Source organism: Canis lupus, chromosome 5 (assembly GCF_003254725.2).
Source record: "Canis lupus dingo isolate Sandy chromosome 5, ASM325472v2, whole genome shotgun sequence".
In the NCBI taxonomy this organism is placed as follows: Eukaryota; Metazoa; Chordata; class Mammalia; order Carnivora; family Canidae; genus Canis; species Canis lupus.
In genome coordinates this window covers 45,191,402-45,210,591 of record NC_064247.1, presented here as the reverse complement: position 1 = coordinate 45,210,591, position 19,190 = coordinate 45,191,402, and the positions used below count along the sequence as shown (strand labels likewise).

At 39.7% G+C, this 19,190-nt stretch overlaps 1 protein-coding gene across 2 annotated transcripts in view; it reads left to right on the top strand.

The window, feature by feature from the left end:
* The window catches only part of AK4 (adenylate kinase 4), a 69,026-nt gene that overhangs the window by 19,787 nt on the left and 30,049 nt on the right, over positions 1 to 19,190 (top strand). For both annotated transcript variants that reach the window (XR_004815669.2, XM_049110341.1), the window contains exon 2: positions 16,045 to 16,164. Coding sequence is in view for 1 of the 2 variants with exons in the window: in XM_049110341.1 (XP_048966298.1) it covers positions 16,045 to 16,164 (120 nt within the window). In the remaining variant the exon portion in view is untranslated. The remainder of the gene's footprint in view (positions 1 to 16,044; positions 16,165 to 19,190) is intronic.

Here is a 19,190-nt window from a genome sequence, read left to right as displayed (position 1 = left end):
CCTTGTATGCTCCTTGCAATTGTATACATACAAAGACATAAAACTGACACGTATCCGAAAATTTACAATATTTTCCTTCTTTGTGTACAAAACACTTGTACACAAAATAGTCTTTTAATTTCAAAAAAAACAAAATAGGGATCTTGACAGAAGTTTGGCAACCACTATTCTAGCACTTCATAGGTGTTCAATGACCGCTGCTTCTAGTACTATTTTCCTATTTAGTTAGTCATTGGTTTTATTTAGATTCCACTTAGCTAACATACAGTGGTTTCAGGTAAACAATACTTCCATACAAGCACACTCCTTAATCCCCATCCCCTACTTCTCCTACCCTTACCCCCTCCCCTCTGGTTAACTATCAGTTTGCTCTCTCTGTTTTGGTTTGCTTCTTTTTTTTTCCTTTTGCTTATTTGTTTTATATTTTAAATTCCACATATAACTGAAATCATTTGGTATTTGTCTTTCTCTGACTGACTTATTTCACTTAGCATAGTACTCACTAGCTCCATGCGTGTTGTAAATGGCAAGATTTCATTCTTTTTTTTTTTTACAGCTGAGTAATATTCCATTACACACACCATATTTTCTTCTTTTTTAATACCATATTTTCTTTATCCCTTCTTCCATTGCTGGACACTTTAGATTGTTTCCATATTTTGGCTATTGTAGATAATGCAACAGTGAACATGGGGATGCAGATATCTTTTTAAGTTAGTGTTCTCATTTTCTTTAGATAAATACCCAGAAATGAAATTGCTGGATTATGTGGTAATTCTGTTTTTAATATGTTGAGAACCTGCATATTGTTTTTGTGGTTGCTGCTCCTTGGTATTATTATTGTTATTCTTCTTGCTGGGTGTTAAACGATTGTGGGTCAGCCTATTCTGTGAACCTTATAATCCCGCTGGGAGCCCTCTCAGAATATTAGCATCAGTTGTTTCCTTCCTCTTCTTTCTCTTCGTAGGACTGTCTGCTGTCAGCCCTAGGAGGCTGGTAGTATGGCACATCTTTGGTACTTTGCTGTAGTTCTCCACCAGAGCATTGCCAGAAAGCTATGAGACAGAAGGGGGGAAGGGTAGAGGGTGGAGGAGAGGGGAAGAGAGAGGGAAGGAGGGAAGAGCCACTCATGGGCAGCAGTAGGAATGCACCCTGTTTGAGCAGATGGCACTGGAGGAAACAGCAGTTTCCCTTATGCTGATCTGCAGCCAAGATCCTGCATGGAGGAGAGGCAGTTGACAAGGTGGCTGGCACAGCCAGATCCACATCCTGGGCCTTTTGCAATAGGAAGGAATTCCTTTTTATGTTGCTTTAAAAGTGAAATTCCTCCCTGACTCCTGAATACTCCTAGTAATGGAGTTGTGATAAGGTTATAGGGGAGGCAGAGGAGATCTGGAGAGCCCGTTGAGATCTGGAATGTGATCCTACTCAGGGCTGAAACTGCCTGGTATGCTGGGTACCAGGACAGACTTGCAGAACGTGAGCTTGAGAAGATGGTGAAACACTTTAGGTCTAAGACTCATTTATGATATTGGCAACCCTTTCCAATTACTTGCCTTTTCCCATTTGTTCCCTTGCCCGGCTTCTGTTGCTTCCATCCCAATCTGCTTTTTCTCCTCTGCTGCTTATATAAGGCAGCATGTGGTACTGTGCCAGATGTTCGTGGTATGTTTATAAATGCATGTGTTCCCATTCTGGGCCAAAAAAATTCTCCTGACGTAGGACATCCAAAATTTTTTGGCTGATAAGACTCCAATATCTTTTTCTTTCGTGATTTATTTAAATTCTTAAAATGAGGTTACTGCACTACTTTATTCTTTGAATCAGTATGGAGTGTCAAATAATAATTGATCTGCTGGTGTGAACAGAAAACTTAAGGATAAAGAAAGAATCTGCTGGATTCCCCTTGTACTTAGATATTGGATCACCTTGTCTCATAGTAATGCGAGCCCCTCCTATGAAAGTCATGGCTTTTGTCCATACATATTTTTAATCTTGGCTGTTACAGAAACACACCCACTGGACCCAGGGTACAAAGTTAGACTAAGTGAATGTACATATGCAGTCTGGCTAGAGGGGAAAGAGCAAAGAGGCCAAAGTACTGGCCCTTACTTCTAGGAGGTCTTGCAGGTGAGGTGTGATGGAGCACTTAGAGATGGTACAGGCCTGAGGTCTGGTGGGGACCGCACTCCTCATATATAGAAGGCCTGTGATGGCCCATGCTGTGGCTGCCTGAGAAGAGCATCTGTTAGGTCTATTTCCTCAGCTCCAGTGGAATCTTGGTGATCTGAAACACTGGCGTGGTTTGACACTTACTGGGGAAGCTGGTCCTCCAGCTCCCACACATGGCCACGAAACCAGGTAAAGGAAATTGAGATTCCACCTCTGAAATGACAGCTAGAAGGGTCTGGTGCCTTCATTCAGGCGGGGAAACCTGAGGCCATGATAAATCAGGTACTTTGATGTGTTCAGTCCTGTGGGCAGTGACTTGGAAGCTAAGACTCCTGATTTTCAGCCTGGTGGTTAATTCCTTGTATCATATTGTCTGTTTGCTTCATTATGGAGCCATTTTGTGTGTTTAAGCGGATATGGTCCCGTGATAAAAATGCAGATATCAAGAATAAATAAACTATGATCTCATATATATGGAACATAAAGGCAAAACCAAGCAATCCTGAGCTCATAGATAAAAAGGAACAGATTGATGGTTGCCAGAGGTGGGGGTGGGGAGGACGTACAAAATGGGTGAATGTAGTCAAAAGGTACAAACGTCCACTTACAAACCAAGTAGGTCACAGAGCTGTAATGTACAAGATAAGGACTATAATGCTGTACTGCGTATGTGAAAGTTGCTAACAGAATAGATCTTAAAAGTTTTCACGAGAAAAAAGTTTGTAACTGTGTATGGTGACAGAAGGTAACTAGACTTATTGTGGTAATTGTTCTGTAATATCTACAAATACTGGGCAGCCCTGGTGGCTCAGCGGTTTAGCGCCGCCTTCAGCCCAGGGCATGAAGACCCAGCATCGAGTCTCGCGTGGGGCTCCCTGCTTCTCCCTCTGCCTGTGTCTCTGCCTCTTTCTGTGTCTTTCATGGATAAATAAATAAAATCTTAAAAAAAAAATCTACAAATACCAAGTTATTGTCTTTTACTCCTGAAACTAATATGTCAGTTTTACCTCAAAAAAAAAAAAAAAATCCATGTTACAACTTTTTCATTTCTATTCTCACAGTTAGTGGCAAGAGGTACACATTTGTACTTCATATAAATTTGGGTTCAAATCTAGGTTAAAAGAAAGATCTTTTTACTATTAACCTTCTTTTGACTTAGGGAATGATTGATTTTATAGATCACAGATTGAAATAATGTTAGCTGCGATTTGCTGTGGTCACAATACCAGTAATAATTGTCCCCATGATGAGCTAGATATTGTACCCTGGCAAAGGGCAGGCTTTGAAGATAGACCTCCATGTAAAGTCACTGTTCCTCAGGAGAGACATGTGGTCAATGACTTGATCCCCATGGGAGCAAGGAGTCTTAGTCTGATGATGTCCAAAGGAATAAAGTACAAATAGGATGAAAGTCTTACTTTATAATAAGTTTCAAAGCTTTGCATTATTTTTTATAAAATGAAGTATAAAGCTATCTGTTACCTTCTTTAGAAATAGTTTGCAATCCTTAATGTCTTGTGATTTATCAAGAAACTTCGGGGGCAGCCCGGGTGGCTCAGCGGTTTAGCGCCGCCTTCAGCCCGGGGTGTGATCCTTAAGACCCAGGATCGAGTCCCATGTCGGGCTCCCTGCATGGAGCCTGCTTCTCCCTCTGCCTGTGTCTCTCTGCCTCTTTTTCTCTCTCTGTGTCTCTCATGAATAAATAAATAAAATATTTTTAAAAAAATCTTTAATCAGGGAGCACACAGTGCTTACTCTATGCAATGAAAATATATTTTTAAAAAAACGAAACTTTTTGGGTATAGCTTATTTTTGTGACAGACACCCAGAAGAAGATTCAACTGAAAAAGAAGGAGCGGATTTTTGGCAGTCTAGCCTAGTATGATTTCTCACTTGGGGTGACTTTCATGTACATACCTGTTATTTTGAAAATAATTTGTTCTTCATGTGAAACTTTTTGTTCTGTTAGAGTATATTTTGGAATCTTAATCTCAGAAATCTGTAAGAGTTGACTCATACATGTTTTGTGGGTGTTTAAGAATGTCAGATAGCTTTAGGAGGAGCAAACATTCACTTGTAGGGACAGATCCTTTCTTGTTAAGAGGTCAGGCTTGGGATCCAAATGCATCTTGTGGTAATGATCTTTCTGCATCAGCTTGAATAGACTGTGAGAACCATTGACAAAAGGATGAACTGTCCATTTAGGTAGATAAATCAGATAACAATGTTTTACTTGATTTAGAGATTTATTTTACGCACTCAGTGGCAAAGAGTTAAGATAACATTTAAAGTACTGCATATAATTACTGTGGTTGAAAAGATTTTTCTGAATCTTAATGCCTTGAAGTCATGACTGTGGTTAACTAGGATTGTTGTACAATATAATACATAAAAGGTAAGGTAGAGGGTGGAGTGAGATGGAAGTTCATCTAATAATCTGTAGGACCTTGGAGACCAGGAGGATGGAGAGTTTAAAAATGTGATAGTTTTTCATCTCAAGTAAGGTGTTATTGATTGTTATAAGATAGTCTGTAGCTTCAAGGGCATTATAATCTGGTATGGAGGATTTGTTAACAACTCCACTTAACAAAAGAAGAGTGAAATGTAGATAGAAACATAACCACGTAATGGTTGTGCAGACCATGACCTGCATGGAGTGTGGTGCATAGACACACAATGTGACCAGTCTTATAGCCTCTACGGGGCAGTGCCAGGATTTGAACCTCACCAGCCTTTCTAAAGTATATGCTCTTGACCATTGCTCTAGGTTCAGACTCTTCTTCATAACTACCAGTAACAAGTGTGTGTGTGTGTGGGGGGGGGGGGGGGAGGGGGTGATTAAAAACTGTGTCTTTTTGTTTTGTGAAGGAAAAGAAAGCTTGGCTTTGGACAAGGCCAATTGAAGGGTGGATACCGGACATCTGAAATGAGTCATTTGAGCTAAGTGCCAAAATGCCTTTCTTCCATAATTTCTGCCTTAAATTTAAAGGACTTTGATATCTATTAACAATGATTTTTTTGTAAAGCTTATTTTCTTACTAAAAGAGATTCATCAAAGTGATATCAACAATAAACAGTTTATAGAACGAAGATTTTCTTCATTTTGTAATGACTTTAGTGCCAAAATGTTCTTATGAGTTGAGGGGAGTAAGGAACTGTAGTTGCAGAATCACAGAACTACAGTTCATTTCTGATCATGCCTTAGAAGGTGTGTGTGTTTGTGCATGTGTGTGGGCATCCTCAGTGACAAGTTTTGGAGACGGTATGATACTGGAAGCGGGCAGTGGTTTCTAGCGATTGTAGGTAGAATTATGAGGAAATAGAGCTCTTTTTACAATGACCTTTCACTCAGCATTTCTAGCTTGAACAATGAAAAGTACATTGAGTAGTTATCTGTTTCTGGTGATTTAGCTAGGCATCTTGGGAATTTGCTGCTTTGTGGACATTTGTCCACCTCTGTCTTCAGTGTTTAGTTTGCCCTCACTTCTATATAGGCAATCAGAACAAAAAGAGGGGGGCACCTGGGTGTCTCAGTGGGTTAAACATCTGCTTTCAGCTCAGGTCATGATCCTGGGTTCCTGGAATGGAGCCCCTGTGTCCCCTGTGTCAGGCTCCCTGCTCATCAGGGAGCCTGTTGCACCCTCTGCCCCTCCCCCGGCTTGTGCGCTCCTGTGCTCCTGCACCCTCTCTCAAATAAATAAGAATCTTAAAAAGAAACACACACACACACACACACACACAGGAGGTATGTAGTGTATATATGTTTCAAATAGTTGTGTGTCTGCTACTCAGCAGAAGGGGTAAGAATGCCCTACCATGGGCCCTTTCTCCATTACTCTCAGCTGCCATCTTACATCTAAGGGTTATTCTTCTCTTGCTTTACCATATATTTTTGCCATATATGCATGTATCCCTCAGCAGTACTTTGAGGAATACACAGGTTTAATTTTGTGAGTTTTAGACTTTTATAAAAAGTAAATAGATTTTACTATTCTTTAGGGTAGATTCTTTAGGCAAGAAAACATAAAATTAATCCTTGTTTATTTTTGTTTCTGGTTGTGCTGGTAAAAGATAGGACACCATTTCTAGAGCTTGACTTTGTTTTGAAATAGGCCAGCTTGTCAACTGTTTGCCTGGCCCAGCCATGAGAAATGTACAAGAGATAACTTCTGATGCTCCATTGTTCCCCTGACATGTAGGGAAATGTGCTATAGCATGGCACAAAGTGTAGTTGCTTAGTAAAGATTTTTGAGTAAAGGGCTGAATTATAATAGCAAGGTCAGTGAACTTAAGATAACTTCCCTGTAATTGTATTTGATACCTCTTTGCAACTGAACTGAACATGTAAGTCCTCACTGGGAAACATATATTCCCGTGTAAATTCTTGATCTCCAGTGCAGCTAAGTAGTCCAGGTATTTGTACGTAGGTCTGATTGTTCTGTCTTGAGTAGCTACCTCTGTTAGAGAAGATTCAGTTAGTCCTTGTCCTCTAGGGGATGGGTGGAGTTGGAAGGACCAGTCAGTTTTTAAGTGCATATTGAGTGTTGTGAATGGATGTGGCAGAGACAGTGGGGTACCAGACATGATCCCCTGGCGGGGAAGACTGGCATGAGAAATGACCTGCAAACCTGATGAGTGCTACAGAGTGGGAGGACAGGATGCCAAGGAGCATTTAGAGGGGACCTAACCTCATTTGAGGAAGCTGAAGTGGGAAGAAGGACCTGGGGCTGGAGAGAAGAGATGGGGTGGGCTGGAGCACATGGGTGAAGGGAGAGAAGCTACCAGGCTGCTGAGGTAGTCTCGGACCATGTCTGGGAAGGACTTAAAGGCCACTGAATGGGTAGTAGATAGAAACCCACTGAGACCTGTTAAGAAGGGATGCTATGTGATTGCATGTGCAAATTGGTTACTCTGGCTGCGGGGTGGAAAACAGTGGCATGAGGTTGTGGGGAAAAGTAGTGTTAGGAGGAAGCTCCTAATTATTAAATCCTATCTTTGATCAAAGCCAGATTTAAAGAGGAAATGAGGTCAGTTTGAGATTTATACCAGAGGCAAAGTGACATTTAGAATTTCAGTAGCCTAATTCTGAGCCCTCTCTTTGAAGCTGTTTATTTTCTAAGGCTAACCTTAAGGTTAAATGTAAAGTCCTTTGGTTAAACCTCTTCCATCTTCACATGTATCGTGGATTGCTAAGAACAGAGTGCTCTTGCTATTTCAGAATGGTTTCTTTTCCCCTCCTGCTGTTGAAGCTTGGGATTTTTTCCAGTATTTATTACTGTGGGGACCTGGTTGAGCTCCTGGAAGTAAATCTCATAATATTGTTGAGCGGGGTGTGTGTGTGGGGTACTATGCCTGGGTCCCTGGGAGTAATTACAGTTCAAGTTTTCCACTGGTTCCTGAGGTGGTCTCCATTTGTGAGTCTCTGCTCAGGTAATATGTGACTCCTCTATTTGCCTGTCTGTCCCTCTCATTTGAGGGGCAGTGGTTTGCCCTGGGTCCTCTCCTAGCTCGTCAATCTAAGAAGAGTGGTTTGTTTTTCAGTCTAGTCAACTTTTTCTTTCTCCAAGGATAAAGTGGCTGCTTCCAAGCTCCTTACATGTACACCAGGGCACTCACTTCTTAAATAATTATTTGTGTTCATGACTCTGTTCCACTCCTCTCCTACTTAATAAGCTTCTTGAGTTTATTCTTACGTCTGTATCTGTAGTACCTTGTGTGGTGCCTGGCATGTAGTAGATGCATAGATAATTTTGGGTGGTAGGTGGGGAAGAGAATCTTCACTTGTGGTTCTGAGTGATTGGCATGACTGGGATGGATTTGAGGTAAAATGGGAGGCCTCTTATAGGATGCTGGCAGAGTTGTTGCATAGCTGATTGGATCTCTCTGCCACCAAACTCACTTGGCATTGTTGTCTTTAGGCTGGCCCTTCTGGGTTTGTTATTGAAAAAATCAGATGCTAAAGAGAGAGATAAGACATAATCAAGTGAAATAAAAAGACCTCAGTTGCTTTTACTTAAAGTTAACAGTAATTGATATTTGGTCCCATAAGACTTCCATTCTAGTGGTGGATTTTATCTGACTAGAGCTGATTATCTTGAAATTTTATTTATTTTTTAAAAGATTTATTTATTTATTTATTTATTTATTTATTTATTTATTTATTTATTTATTTATGATAGACATAGAGAGAGGCAGAGACACAGGAGGAGGGAGAAGCAGGCTCCATGCCGGGAGCCTGCCCCGGGACTCTATCTGGGAGTCCAGGATGGCCCCCTGGGCCAAAGGCAGGCGCTAAACCGCTGAGCCACCCAGGGATCCCCTATCTTGAAATTTTAATCCTTGTCTTTGTTCAACATTTTTGTCTTCATTCTCCAGAACTAAGGGATCTGCTTGGCTTTCTGCAACTCTGGACTAGTATTTCAGGGATAACTCTTCAGTTGTCAGTGGTGAATTAGCTGGCCAATTCAACGTTTGACCAAATGCATTGACTTTGTGACCAATAGCCTATTTGTATTTTATAATATATTTATATGGAACTTTACTGGCAGTGTAAAAGCCTGTATAACTTAATTGTGATTAACTGTTAATTTTTCTGCCTAACAGGGTGCAATTTTTATAGTTTGGCTGTTCAAAGTATTCAATGGGTTAGCATCCAATCCCAGTATTTAGGCTCTAAGCTCTAAGCTCCTTTCAGGGTGGTACATGGCCTGCTACATAGTATATAGATACTTGCTCAATAGCAAGGATTGTGTACTACCTAAATATCTGTGTGTTTGTATCTGTGTATATCTGTGAACTTCATGGTTCAAAAGCTCCGTAAGTTTCTTTGGAATACTTCCAAATTCTTGTGAATTTTCTAAAGAAACGTCATTTGCCAAACTGATTCTTCTAGTTATTTAGAAAAAAGATCATTCTTTTTAACTAGTCTTAATTCATAATGAGTCTAACATCTTCCCCATTGACATCTGACAATGCTTTGTCATATTTACTGCCCTGAATATCATAATCTATGTCAGTTAATGTGAAAGTGGTAAACTTTAATGTGAAAGAAATGAGGCCAATAAAAATATCTTTACTGTATCCTGAAAGCATAAATTTTAGAGAGATGATCGACTTAACAGGTAGTCTTTAAGTTCTGTGTTAACATAAATTTTTAGTTTTGGTATTATCTTATACACAACTGCTTTAAATTTCAACAATTTGTGTATTATCTGGTCTAGTTAGAAATTGAAAATATAAGGGTGCCTGGGTGGCTCAGTTGTTTAAATGTCTGCCTTCAGCTTAGGTCATGATTGCAGGTCTTGGGATTGAACCCCATATCAGTCTCCCTACTCAGTGAGGAATTTGCTTCTCCCTCTGCCCCACTCTCCCCTTCATGTTCTTTCTCAAATAAATCCAACCCCCCCCCCCAAAAAAAAAAATCGAAAAAATATATATCTCAAGGAGGTTACCAAGATCTTAATTTATATTTGCTAGTAATTGCAAAATGAGATGCACAAAATTTATATTGTTGTAAAATAGGTGGAATATTGATTTTTTTCTAATATATTTAACATTGAAGATGATAATATATATCTAAACACATGCACACATAATTTTGTAATATATACCATTTTGTAATTTGCGCTTCATCTTTTCCTTTCCGAGGAAAGTTTTTCCAGACATGGCCTTGATTATTACGTTCCATTCAGTCTTCAAAACACATGATGGACTTTCTTTTTTGTTGTTATGAAGCTTAAAAAATGCAAAGCTGTTAGCCTAGTTTTGGCACTCTAAATTTATTGTTTTTGAAAACTTCCTGGTGGTTTCTGACTTTTTTGTGCACGTGCACATGTGCACACGCACGTCTGTGTACACACTTCATGGTTCAAAAGCTCCGTAAGTTTCTTTGGAATACTACTTGACAAATTGGAGCAGGTATGCGTGTTATCCAAACATGCTAGCATTAGCATTTAACGATACTACTTTCTCTTCCAAGCAAACTGACAAGGGCAGATGAAGGTCCTGGGTTTTGGAATGGGCCCCTGTCTCTTCTGACCAGTATTTTATCTCCTTTTGCTGTTGTAATGAGGTCTTCATTCAGATGCAGATATACCATTAAGTCTGTTTGACTCTGGCTTTTGACCTCTCCAAGTTTTCATTCAGGTGGGGATTGAGAGGTGTGGTGGAAATTTGAATTTGTATCAGATTAGGTGAAGTGTTGTCTCTTGCTCCGGAGAAGAGCTCAAATTGCCAAAAATAATTGGAAAGTATGTTTTGCAGTTAGATCTTTCTCTTACTTAGTAAATTGGATTAAGATGATTCTGGAATTCTTCCAGAGTTATTTTAGACTTGTCTCTGTTGGATTAACTCAAGGTGATGTGGGTAGGCTGGGTCTGAGGACCCAGAAGGGATCTTGCAGGAGCAGCCAAGAGAGTCTGGCTTTGTGCAGGGTAGAAGTCAAATGGGAGCTGGTAGGAAGTGAGAGCAGTTTATTGAGGGTGTAAAGATAGAGTGTCTGGGAGACTCAGAAAGGAAAAGGAGAATGAGTCTCCTCTCTGCTTGGGGTCTGGGGTTTTTATTTTTTATTTTTTTTTTGGGGGGGGGGTTTATTATTGAGGATTATGGTCTTGCCCTCGTGTCCTCTGAGGCATCCAGGAACTGGATAAAATAAGGATGAGTACTTGGGTGTCCTGTAAATCACTTAGGTCCCAGAGCCAGGAGTTATGGTGTCAAGAGGTCTGGAGTCAGTCTTGAAAAACCTCCATGACAGCCCTGCCTAGTCACTCGTTAGATGTTAGGTTATCTCGTTATCTCTTGTGCTGGATGACTCCAAAGAAATAATTAACTCTCCTTGACTTTTACAAGGAGGACATACCTCAAGGCATGTGTAAGGCAGGGTGGAGGTCCTAGGGAGAATAGAGGTACCAAAAAGCAGTCTTTCCTGGGGTCCCTTCCGTTTCCCTATCTCAGAGTTACTCTCAAGGGGCAGAATGCCTTCTCACATCACTTCTGCTTCTGCTTTAGTGCATGCAGTCCCTTGTCTCCTGCTTGGATTATTGTTAAAGGTTCCGTTGCTTTCACCATGCCAACACAATCCAGATGTCACCATTGTGAACATATGACCACCTGTGTGCTAACATGAGGACTTGGCACTTAGTTTAATGCTCTGCTGTTGCCATTTAGAGATTTTTAAAAATGTTTTAACAGGGAGGCTCCATATTTTCATTTTGCACTGGGCCCTATAATATAAATAAATAGTAGCTGGTATTGGCTGTGGGAATGGCATTTCTAAAACTACGTATTAAAAAAAATCTTTCAAAATCCATACTCCTTACCCTACCTGTCTAGCTCTATCATCTCATGGTATGTTTTTCTTCATACTTGAAGTTCCCCCGGGTATGCTGAACAGCCCCTTGCTTCTGCGTCATTGGCTCATGGCATAACCTTCTCCCCATTTTGCCTACTTGACCCAGTTCATCTCTATACATGGTTTAAAATACTGATGAAATAAGACTGAACTGTGAAATGTGACATGGCCGTCTCAAGTAGTACTGACTCATATTTTGTCTCCTATCTCCCTTGGAAAAGTTAATACCTGGCAAGGTAGAGAGCCATGTTTGATCTTGGGATCATGGTTCCAGATGTACAAAAAGATTAGACTGATTTTTTTTGTTTGCCGGGAGATTATCCATCATCTTCAAGGTGTTCATTTGTTCATTCATTCATTCATTCATTCATTTGTGCAAAAAATTGTTACGAAGTATCTCCTACATGACAGACTATATACTCAGTACTGAGGATATGGCATTGAACAAAGTATTCCATTTTCTGAATGAGCTAATAATATTCTGGTTGGGGGAGATAGAAAGTGGATTAAAAAATAGATCAATATATAATATGTAAGATCTGGAGTTCTGGAAAATAGTGCAAAACAGGGTAAGAGACTAGAGGATGATGAGGGAATATGTTTGTCCTTGTGCTATTTAGATAGGGCAGAAAGCCTGTTTGAGGTAATACTTAATCAGAGATCTGAATGAAGTGAGAGCTTGATCCATGTGAAATTCTGGGGGAAAGCGTGTTCTTGGCAGAAGGAGCAACAAATGAAAAGTCCCTGAAGTGACTGCATGCTTGTGATCCTCTGAAAACTATAAGGAGGCTAGTGTGGGTGGAGTAGAGTGGGCAATGGAGAGAAGAGTAGGAGATGGGGTCAGAGAACGGTGGCCTGATTACACAAGGCCTTGTAGACTAAGGTGAGGACTTTGGCTTATACTGCAGATGAGAGGGGAAGCCATTGGTGTATCACAGTTGGCTTGCATTTTAAAAGGATTATTCTAGGGGGTGCCTGGCTAGGTCAGTTGGTGGAACATCCAGTCTTGATCTCAAGGTTGTGAGGTTGAGCCCGATGTTGGGTGTAGAAATTACTTTAAAATAATAATTAAAACAGATTTTTTAAAGGATTATATTAATATTTTAACAATATTATGCAAAGGAGCAAGTTCAGATGTTACTGAGAAGTGAAGTAAGTTAAGAATGGAGAATTGACTTTAATATAATTGTTCTTTTGGTTGACTTATATACAACAGACAAGAAAAGCAGTCTTGATTTTGTAGCAGGTCAAGGATTGCTATGAGTAAAGGACCCACTTTGATCTTAGCTGTGAGATCCTTTATTAATTCTTTGGTCAGTTGTCAGTTCTTCACCATGTAAAGATATGTGAACCAGTTTCGGAGTATAACTCACTGCTTCATTCTTTGAGCTCTGATTTTTAATAAGCTGTGCCTTCCCGTTAACCACCATGGCCATCCGGGGCCATCGTGCTTTCCTCACAGTGACCTCACTTGTTCTGCAGTCATCCCCTTAGTTTAATCATTTGTTCACAAGACTGTTGCACTTTTATGTTTTGATCATTTGTCTGGGATATGACAGACTGTGGAGCTGGAATGGCAGGAACTTCACGTTCAGTTAGATGAAAAGAAGGGAGAACTCAAGAAAATGAAGACAACTGGTATTTGTTCTTCGGTGACATCTGAGGAGAATAATGTTACTGACTGAGGCAAGAAATACCAGGGCAAGAGCACAGAGTAGGAAGGGAAAGAATGATTTTGGCTGTGATAAGTTTGAGGTGTCAGAGGAGTACATATTGAGCCATCTAGCAGATACTCAGAGGCCTCAGGGGCACCATTTGGAATACTGTTCTGCATTAGACTCCTGAGTCCAGAGGTATCCCAATATCATAAATATTCAACTGAAGGAACCTTTTTTTTTTTTTTTTTAAACATTTTTTTCTTTTTAAATTTATTTATTCATGATAGTCACACGGAGAGAGAGAGAGAGGCAGAGACACAGGCAGAGGGAGAAGCAGGCTCCAAGCACCGGGAGCCCGATGTGGGATTCGATCCCGGGTCTCCAGGATCGCGCCCTGGGCCAAAGGCAGGCGCCAAACCGCTGCGCCACCCAGGGATCCCAACTGAAGGAACCTTAAACATTAGTGTAACCTAATCTCCAACAAGTTTTCAGAATCACTCCACAATATCCCCTCTTAGGCAATCTTTGAATCTCCATTCAGACATTTCTTACACAACTTTTTCTGTTTGTAATTCCCATAACTAGTCCTGATTGAGAGCCCTGGGGATCGGAGTAAGATAATGCCTTTTCCAAATGTCAAGTGTCAGGATATGGGCGGATTGTTATTACATCCTCTTCTGAGTCTTTTCTTTTCCAAATAAGATGTTTCCTACTCTTTCTGTCTCCTCATGGGATTTTAGAGCCAGTTCACATCTTGGTCTCACCTTGGAATATGTATGTTTTTTTATTTAAATCTATCTTAAAGTTTGGCAAATGGGACTAAGAACAGGGCATGGGGGGCTGGCCTGCCCACTGCAGAGTAGGGCAGCACCAAACTTGCCAGTTTCTCCCAGCCTACTGTCTGACAGTGATGTTTCAGATGTAAAACATACATACCATATAGGTATAACCAAGAGAACTGAAAGCATACATTCACTCAGAAACCTGCACATGAACATTGTAGCATTATTCATATTAGCCAAAAAGTGGGAACAGTGCAAATGCCCATTACCTGATGTGTATAAACAAAATATAGTATATCCATATAATGCAATAATAATAATAATCATGAAAATGAGTGAAGTACTCCTTGAAGAATGCTAAGTGAAAGAAACTGGACACAAAATACCACATGATTCCATTTATATGAGATATGCAGCATAGGCAAATCTGTAAAGGCAAGAAAGTAGATTCGTAGCTGCCAGGGGCTAGATAAAGGGAGGAGACAGACAATGGAGAGGGACTGATGATGGGTATAGGGTTTCTTTCTGGAGTGATAAAAATGTTCTGAAATTAGATAATGGTGATGGTTGCACAATATTGAGAATGTATTAAAAATCACTGAGTTACACACTGTAAGATGGTGAGTGCGAATTTTATCTCAATGTGCGAATTTTATCTCAATAAAGCTGTCATAAAAATATGAGTTCCTATCTGAAGGTGAGGAACTTGTGAGGATTAAATGCAATAATACATTTGGAGTGCTTAAAGCACAGTGCTTGGTATAGTGTATTACATGAGTTACTTACTTTGTTAAATGATTGTTACTCTTCATGAAAGTAACACTACTTACATATCAGTAAGGTGCAACTTTCATTCACTGCTCCCTTTGTACCTTATTACTTATCACCTAGTATAGTCAGTAAATACTTGGTTAATGAATGCATTTTGTTCACATGCATGCTTAGTTAGGTACATTCACTGATGGCTATGTCTTGCTGTTGTTTCCATTGCATGTTACTGAATTAGCATCACTGGATCTAACTTTGAGCTACTTGTCCAATAGTAGTAATCAAATGATACAGAGCTCTTCACAGCCCATATTTCAGGGTTGAAGTTGGAGTTCGGAGTATAGACTCAGTCTGGGGAAGGAAAGGTTATTCAAGGTAAAGGTGGGGGGCAAAGTGATTCTTGAGCTTTTTTTTCCAGTAACATTATTCTGCTTTATGTTTTTATAAGAACATAATTGGCCTGCCATGAGTATGGTTCTCAGTGGTTCATTCTACTCTTCATTTCTCTAGAGAGTAGAGGACTTCATCTTGGTTTAAAAAAAAAAATAGTTCCTAGAAATTTAAGAGATTTAATCTGATAATTTGTTCTGTTGAACCAACTCATGATTTCCACATAGAAGAAATTATTTTAAAATTAGAGAGGCATTTTCCCCCTATTAAAAAATGCATATCCTTTTATGAACTTGGCATTCCACTAACAACACTAAGTTGCTTTTACAACCGTGTCAGCTAGGTGCCATTTATTTATATTGAGGTTCATGAAAAGAAGTAAACCTATTTGGATTATCCAGGATTCTATCTAGAAGACCAGTGGAAATGTTTTCCTTTGGTCCCTAAGGATTGCTTGTGCTTCTCAGCTTCTGTTAGTCTTTGTAAACCATGAACTGCGTCATTAATCACATTTCCTTGTTGTCATAAACTGTTGGGAGGCTCAATGTCCACTTCGTGATTTAGTTTGAGGAAGTACCAGGACTTCTCTCCTGGCCTTTGTGTACCACCTTCCTTTGGGACTCAGCTTTATTCCTTGCTTTTATCTTTTATGCTTAATCTGTATTCTTATTTTTATTTCTGTCTGTGTAAATCTTTAAAAGCTGCTTTTATAATTCTGTGGGAGACAAATGGGAGATGAAGCCATTATTATTGAAACCAGTATTTAAAAAATTACCCCCAAAAAGTCTACCTGTAACTTTCCCTGCATACCAGCAGGGAGGAATGGGAGGGAAGGCAAAACTGTCAGAAAGGATTTCACATAAGTTTTTTTTTTAAGCTTTTTTTTGAGTGTCTCTTTTTCCTGTTTTTGTTTTTTTTTTACTAGAAGTTGGTGATATGGCAAAGCAGTACATCGAGAAGGGTCTTTTGGTTCCAGATCATGTGATCACACGCCTGATGATGTCAGAACTGGAGAATAGGCGCCTCCAGCACTGGCTACTAGATGGTGAGTTGAACCTGTGGGTAAGCTGGATTTCTGTGAAGAGTTGCTTATGCACAGTCCCTTGCACATTCCTGTAGTTTCTTACACATTGCAAAACACTTTTTCTTCTCAATTTTCAGTCAGTTTACTTAGGCATATATATTCCAATTTGGCAACATGATGGAAACCCACTGTGGTGAAGCCGTTTCATTTCTCTGTCGCCAGACCACCATTCCTAGAGCCATTGACGTGAAGCAGACTTTACTGAATTCCCACTACTGTTCCCAGTTTTCCAGTTCCAATGGTGCTTATTGTCATACATACAACTCATCTTTTAAATCGGAGGTTCTTTCACTCATAGGCCACACAAATCAAAACCATGAGTTAGCATTTTTCACTTGTTAGGTTAACAAAGGTAGAAAACCTACAAGTCTTGTATTGATGGTATAGAAAATAAATACTGTTGAGAGTATACAACTGGCAACCTCTGGGGGGGCTCTTTAGCAATCTTTATACTCCTTGTCTCAGCAGTTCCCTACAAGCTTTCTTCCTAAAGATGTCTCATCAGGGTTGTCTATGTTCAGCATTGTTCGTAAGTAGCAAGACTCTGATAACAACATAAGTATCATAGGGATGCCTTAAATATTGGTATGTCTGTTAACCCAATACTGTATACCTCTGTGTTGATGTGGAAAGATCTCTAGGATATAATGTTGCATGAAGAAAGCTTGGTGCAGTAGAATAAATATCATATACTGTTTTTATGTAAATACAGAAGGATGGTATGGTATTACTATGTACCCATGGAAATACATGCATAAGCTAACTTTGAAAGGATATAAAAAAACAGATACAATCTCTGATACTGTTTTATTTTTTTTAAAAATATGAATTTAAATAATACCTGGACCTGATTTAAAGACTCAATTAGTGGTTCCTAAGCTTTTCAGGCATGTGGGCCCCTTGATGACTGCTGTGATATTTCACATAGGAAATGTATGCAGATGCTCACACATAACAAATTGCAGTTTTATTCTCCATGAAGCTATAATTAAGAGTCTTCTACTTTAAGTTTGCCCATTAATAAAGGTAAAAAAATGGACTGGATGGATTATTTGTGTTACTCTTAAATAGTAAGATTTCTTGGTATAATGAAAATAGAAACTTGATGAATATACTACTTTCTTTCTTTCTTTCTTTTTTTTTTTTTTTTTAATATACTACTTTCTAGGAACCCAACATGGCAGATGAGATTTATCTGTAAGAAACTTCTTTCCATTGCAGAGCAGTTGTTTTTAGTTCATACAAGGCAGTCAATCCTATCTTAATTTGGTGAAACTGAAGTTTCAGAAAGTTGTGACAGTTGAAGCCTTGATGTTCGCCTGCCACAGAGAAGCTAGAGGAATTATCCTACATTTAAAATGATTGCCTGTATTTCTGTTAAATTAATTCTGGAGCCATGAATCTCCAAAATGACTAATATGGTGGGGTCTTTTTTTTTTTTTTTTTTTAAGATTTTATTCATGAGAGGCATAGGCAGAGAGAGAAACAGGCTCCACGCAGGGAGCCCAATGCAGGACTCGATTCTGGGTCTCCAGGATCATGCCCTGGGCTGAAGGCAGGTGCCAAACCACTGAGCCACCCAGGCATCCCTATGATGGGGTCTTAATTCTATATCAGTGTTTCTCACAGTATGTAGTGTGCAGTGTTAGTAATTGCTAGACAAGAAAACAAACGTGTCAAGTTAAATATTAAAAATTGCTAGCATTTATTGAGCACTTACTGTGCCCAAAGGTAGTAAGTACCAAAATTAAACAAGTTTTCTTTACTTAACTCTAATATGATAATGCAGTTTAACTCTTCACTGAAGGAGACATCATGAGGCATCTCTGCATTTATTGGATCTTAGAATCCCCCACCTCATTCCCAACACCTACCCAGACCCTGTAGGATTTGTTCTATGCAGCATTCTTTGTGAACTATTATTTAACATATATTCCTCACTTTGTAGGTCTTCTGAAAAGTTGACTATAAAGTGGATCATATCTTTCTAGAATTTGGATTTAAAAATGTGGAACTTGGGACACCTGGGTGTCTCAGTGGTTTAACACCTGCTTTCTGCCCAGGGCATGATCCCGGAGTTCCGGGATTGAGTCCCACATTGGGCTCCCTGCATGGAGCCTGCTTCTCCCTCTGCTGGTGTCTCTGCCTCTCTCTCTTTCTCTCTCTTTCTCTGTTTCTCATGAATAAATAAATAAAATCTTAAAAAAAAAAAAAGTGGAACTTTGTTCTCATGGGACTAGAGAGAACCAGAAGAGAAAGGCCATCATGACCTATGGAAGGCCTGCTCTTATTCCTTAGGCAGTAATGAATAAAGCTTCTCTTGTGTGTCAGAAACTATTAGGTACTGTTGATAAAATGCTAAGACACTGTTCCTGTCCCTTAAGGGGCTTATATCAGATGTGTAAAATATTACTGATAGCATCATAGAAGCATATGCATGTGGAACCTTGCAGGCACAGAGAAGAAAATCATATTCTAGCGGTGGGAGGAGGGATTGGATCAACCATGGATAAAAGAGAATGAGTAGAGGTTCTGCAGGTTGATGAATGGGGTTGGAAGGCAGATCTTCTCTGCAGAAGTGCAAATGAACTGGGTAAGAGAAGGATGACATAACTTAGTATTTTCCTGGGCCTGCAAGCAGAGGCAGGAAGGGGAATTCCTGGAGTGGATGGTGTTTGATTCACTACAAAGATGGCAGAACTAGAAATTGTTGGCTAAAGTTGTTAAGTAGGGCTATAACATGATGAGATTTGTGTTTCAGAAAGACTGTTCTGTTAGCAGTAGAGGAAAGAGTAGGTGCTGGGGCAGGGAGGAAGTGAGGCTAGAAACCAAATAAGAGAGACTGTTGGAATGTTTGGACCAAAGAAGACTGGAAGCTTGAGTTTGAGCAATGGCAGTGGGATGGAAAGGATTGAAGGGGAAGAATTGACAAGAATTATGATGACTGAGGTTAGCTACTACAGCCCTGGGGTTTTCTTTTACTGCCT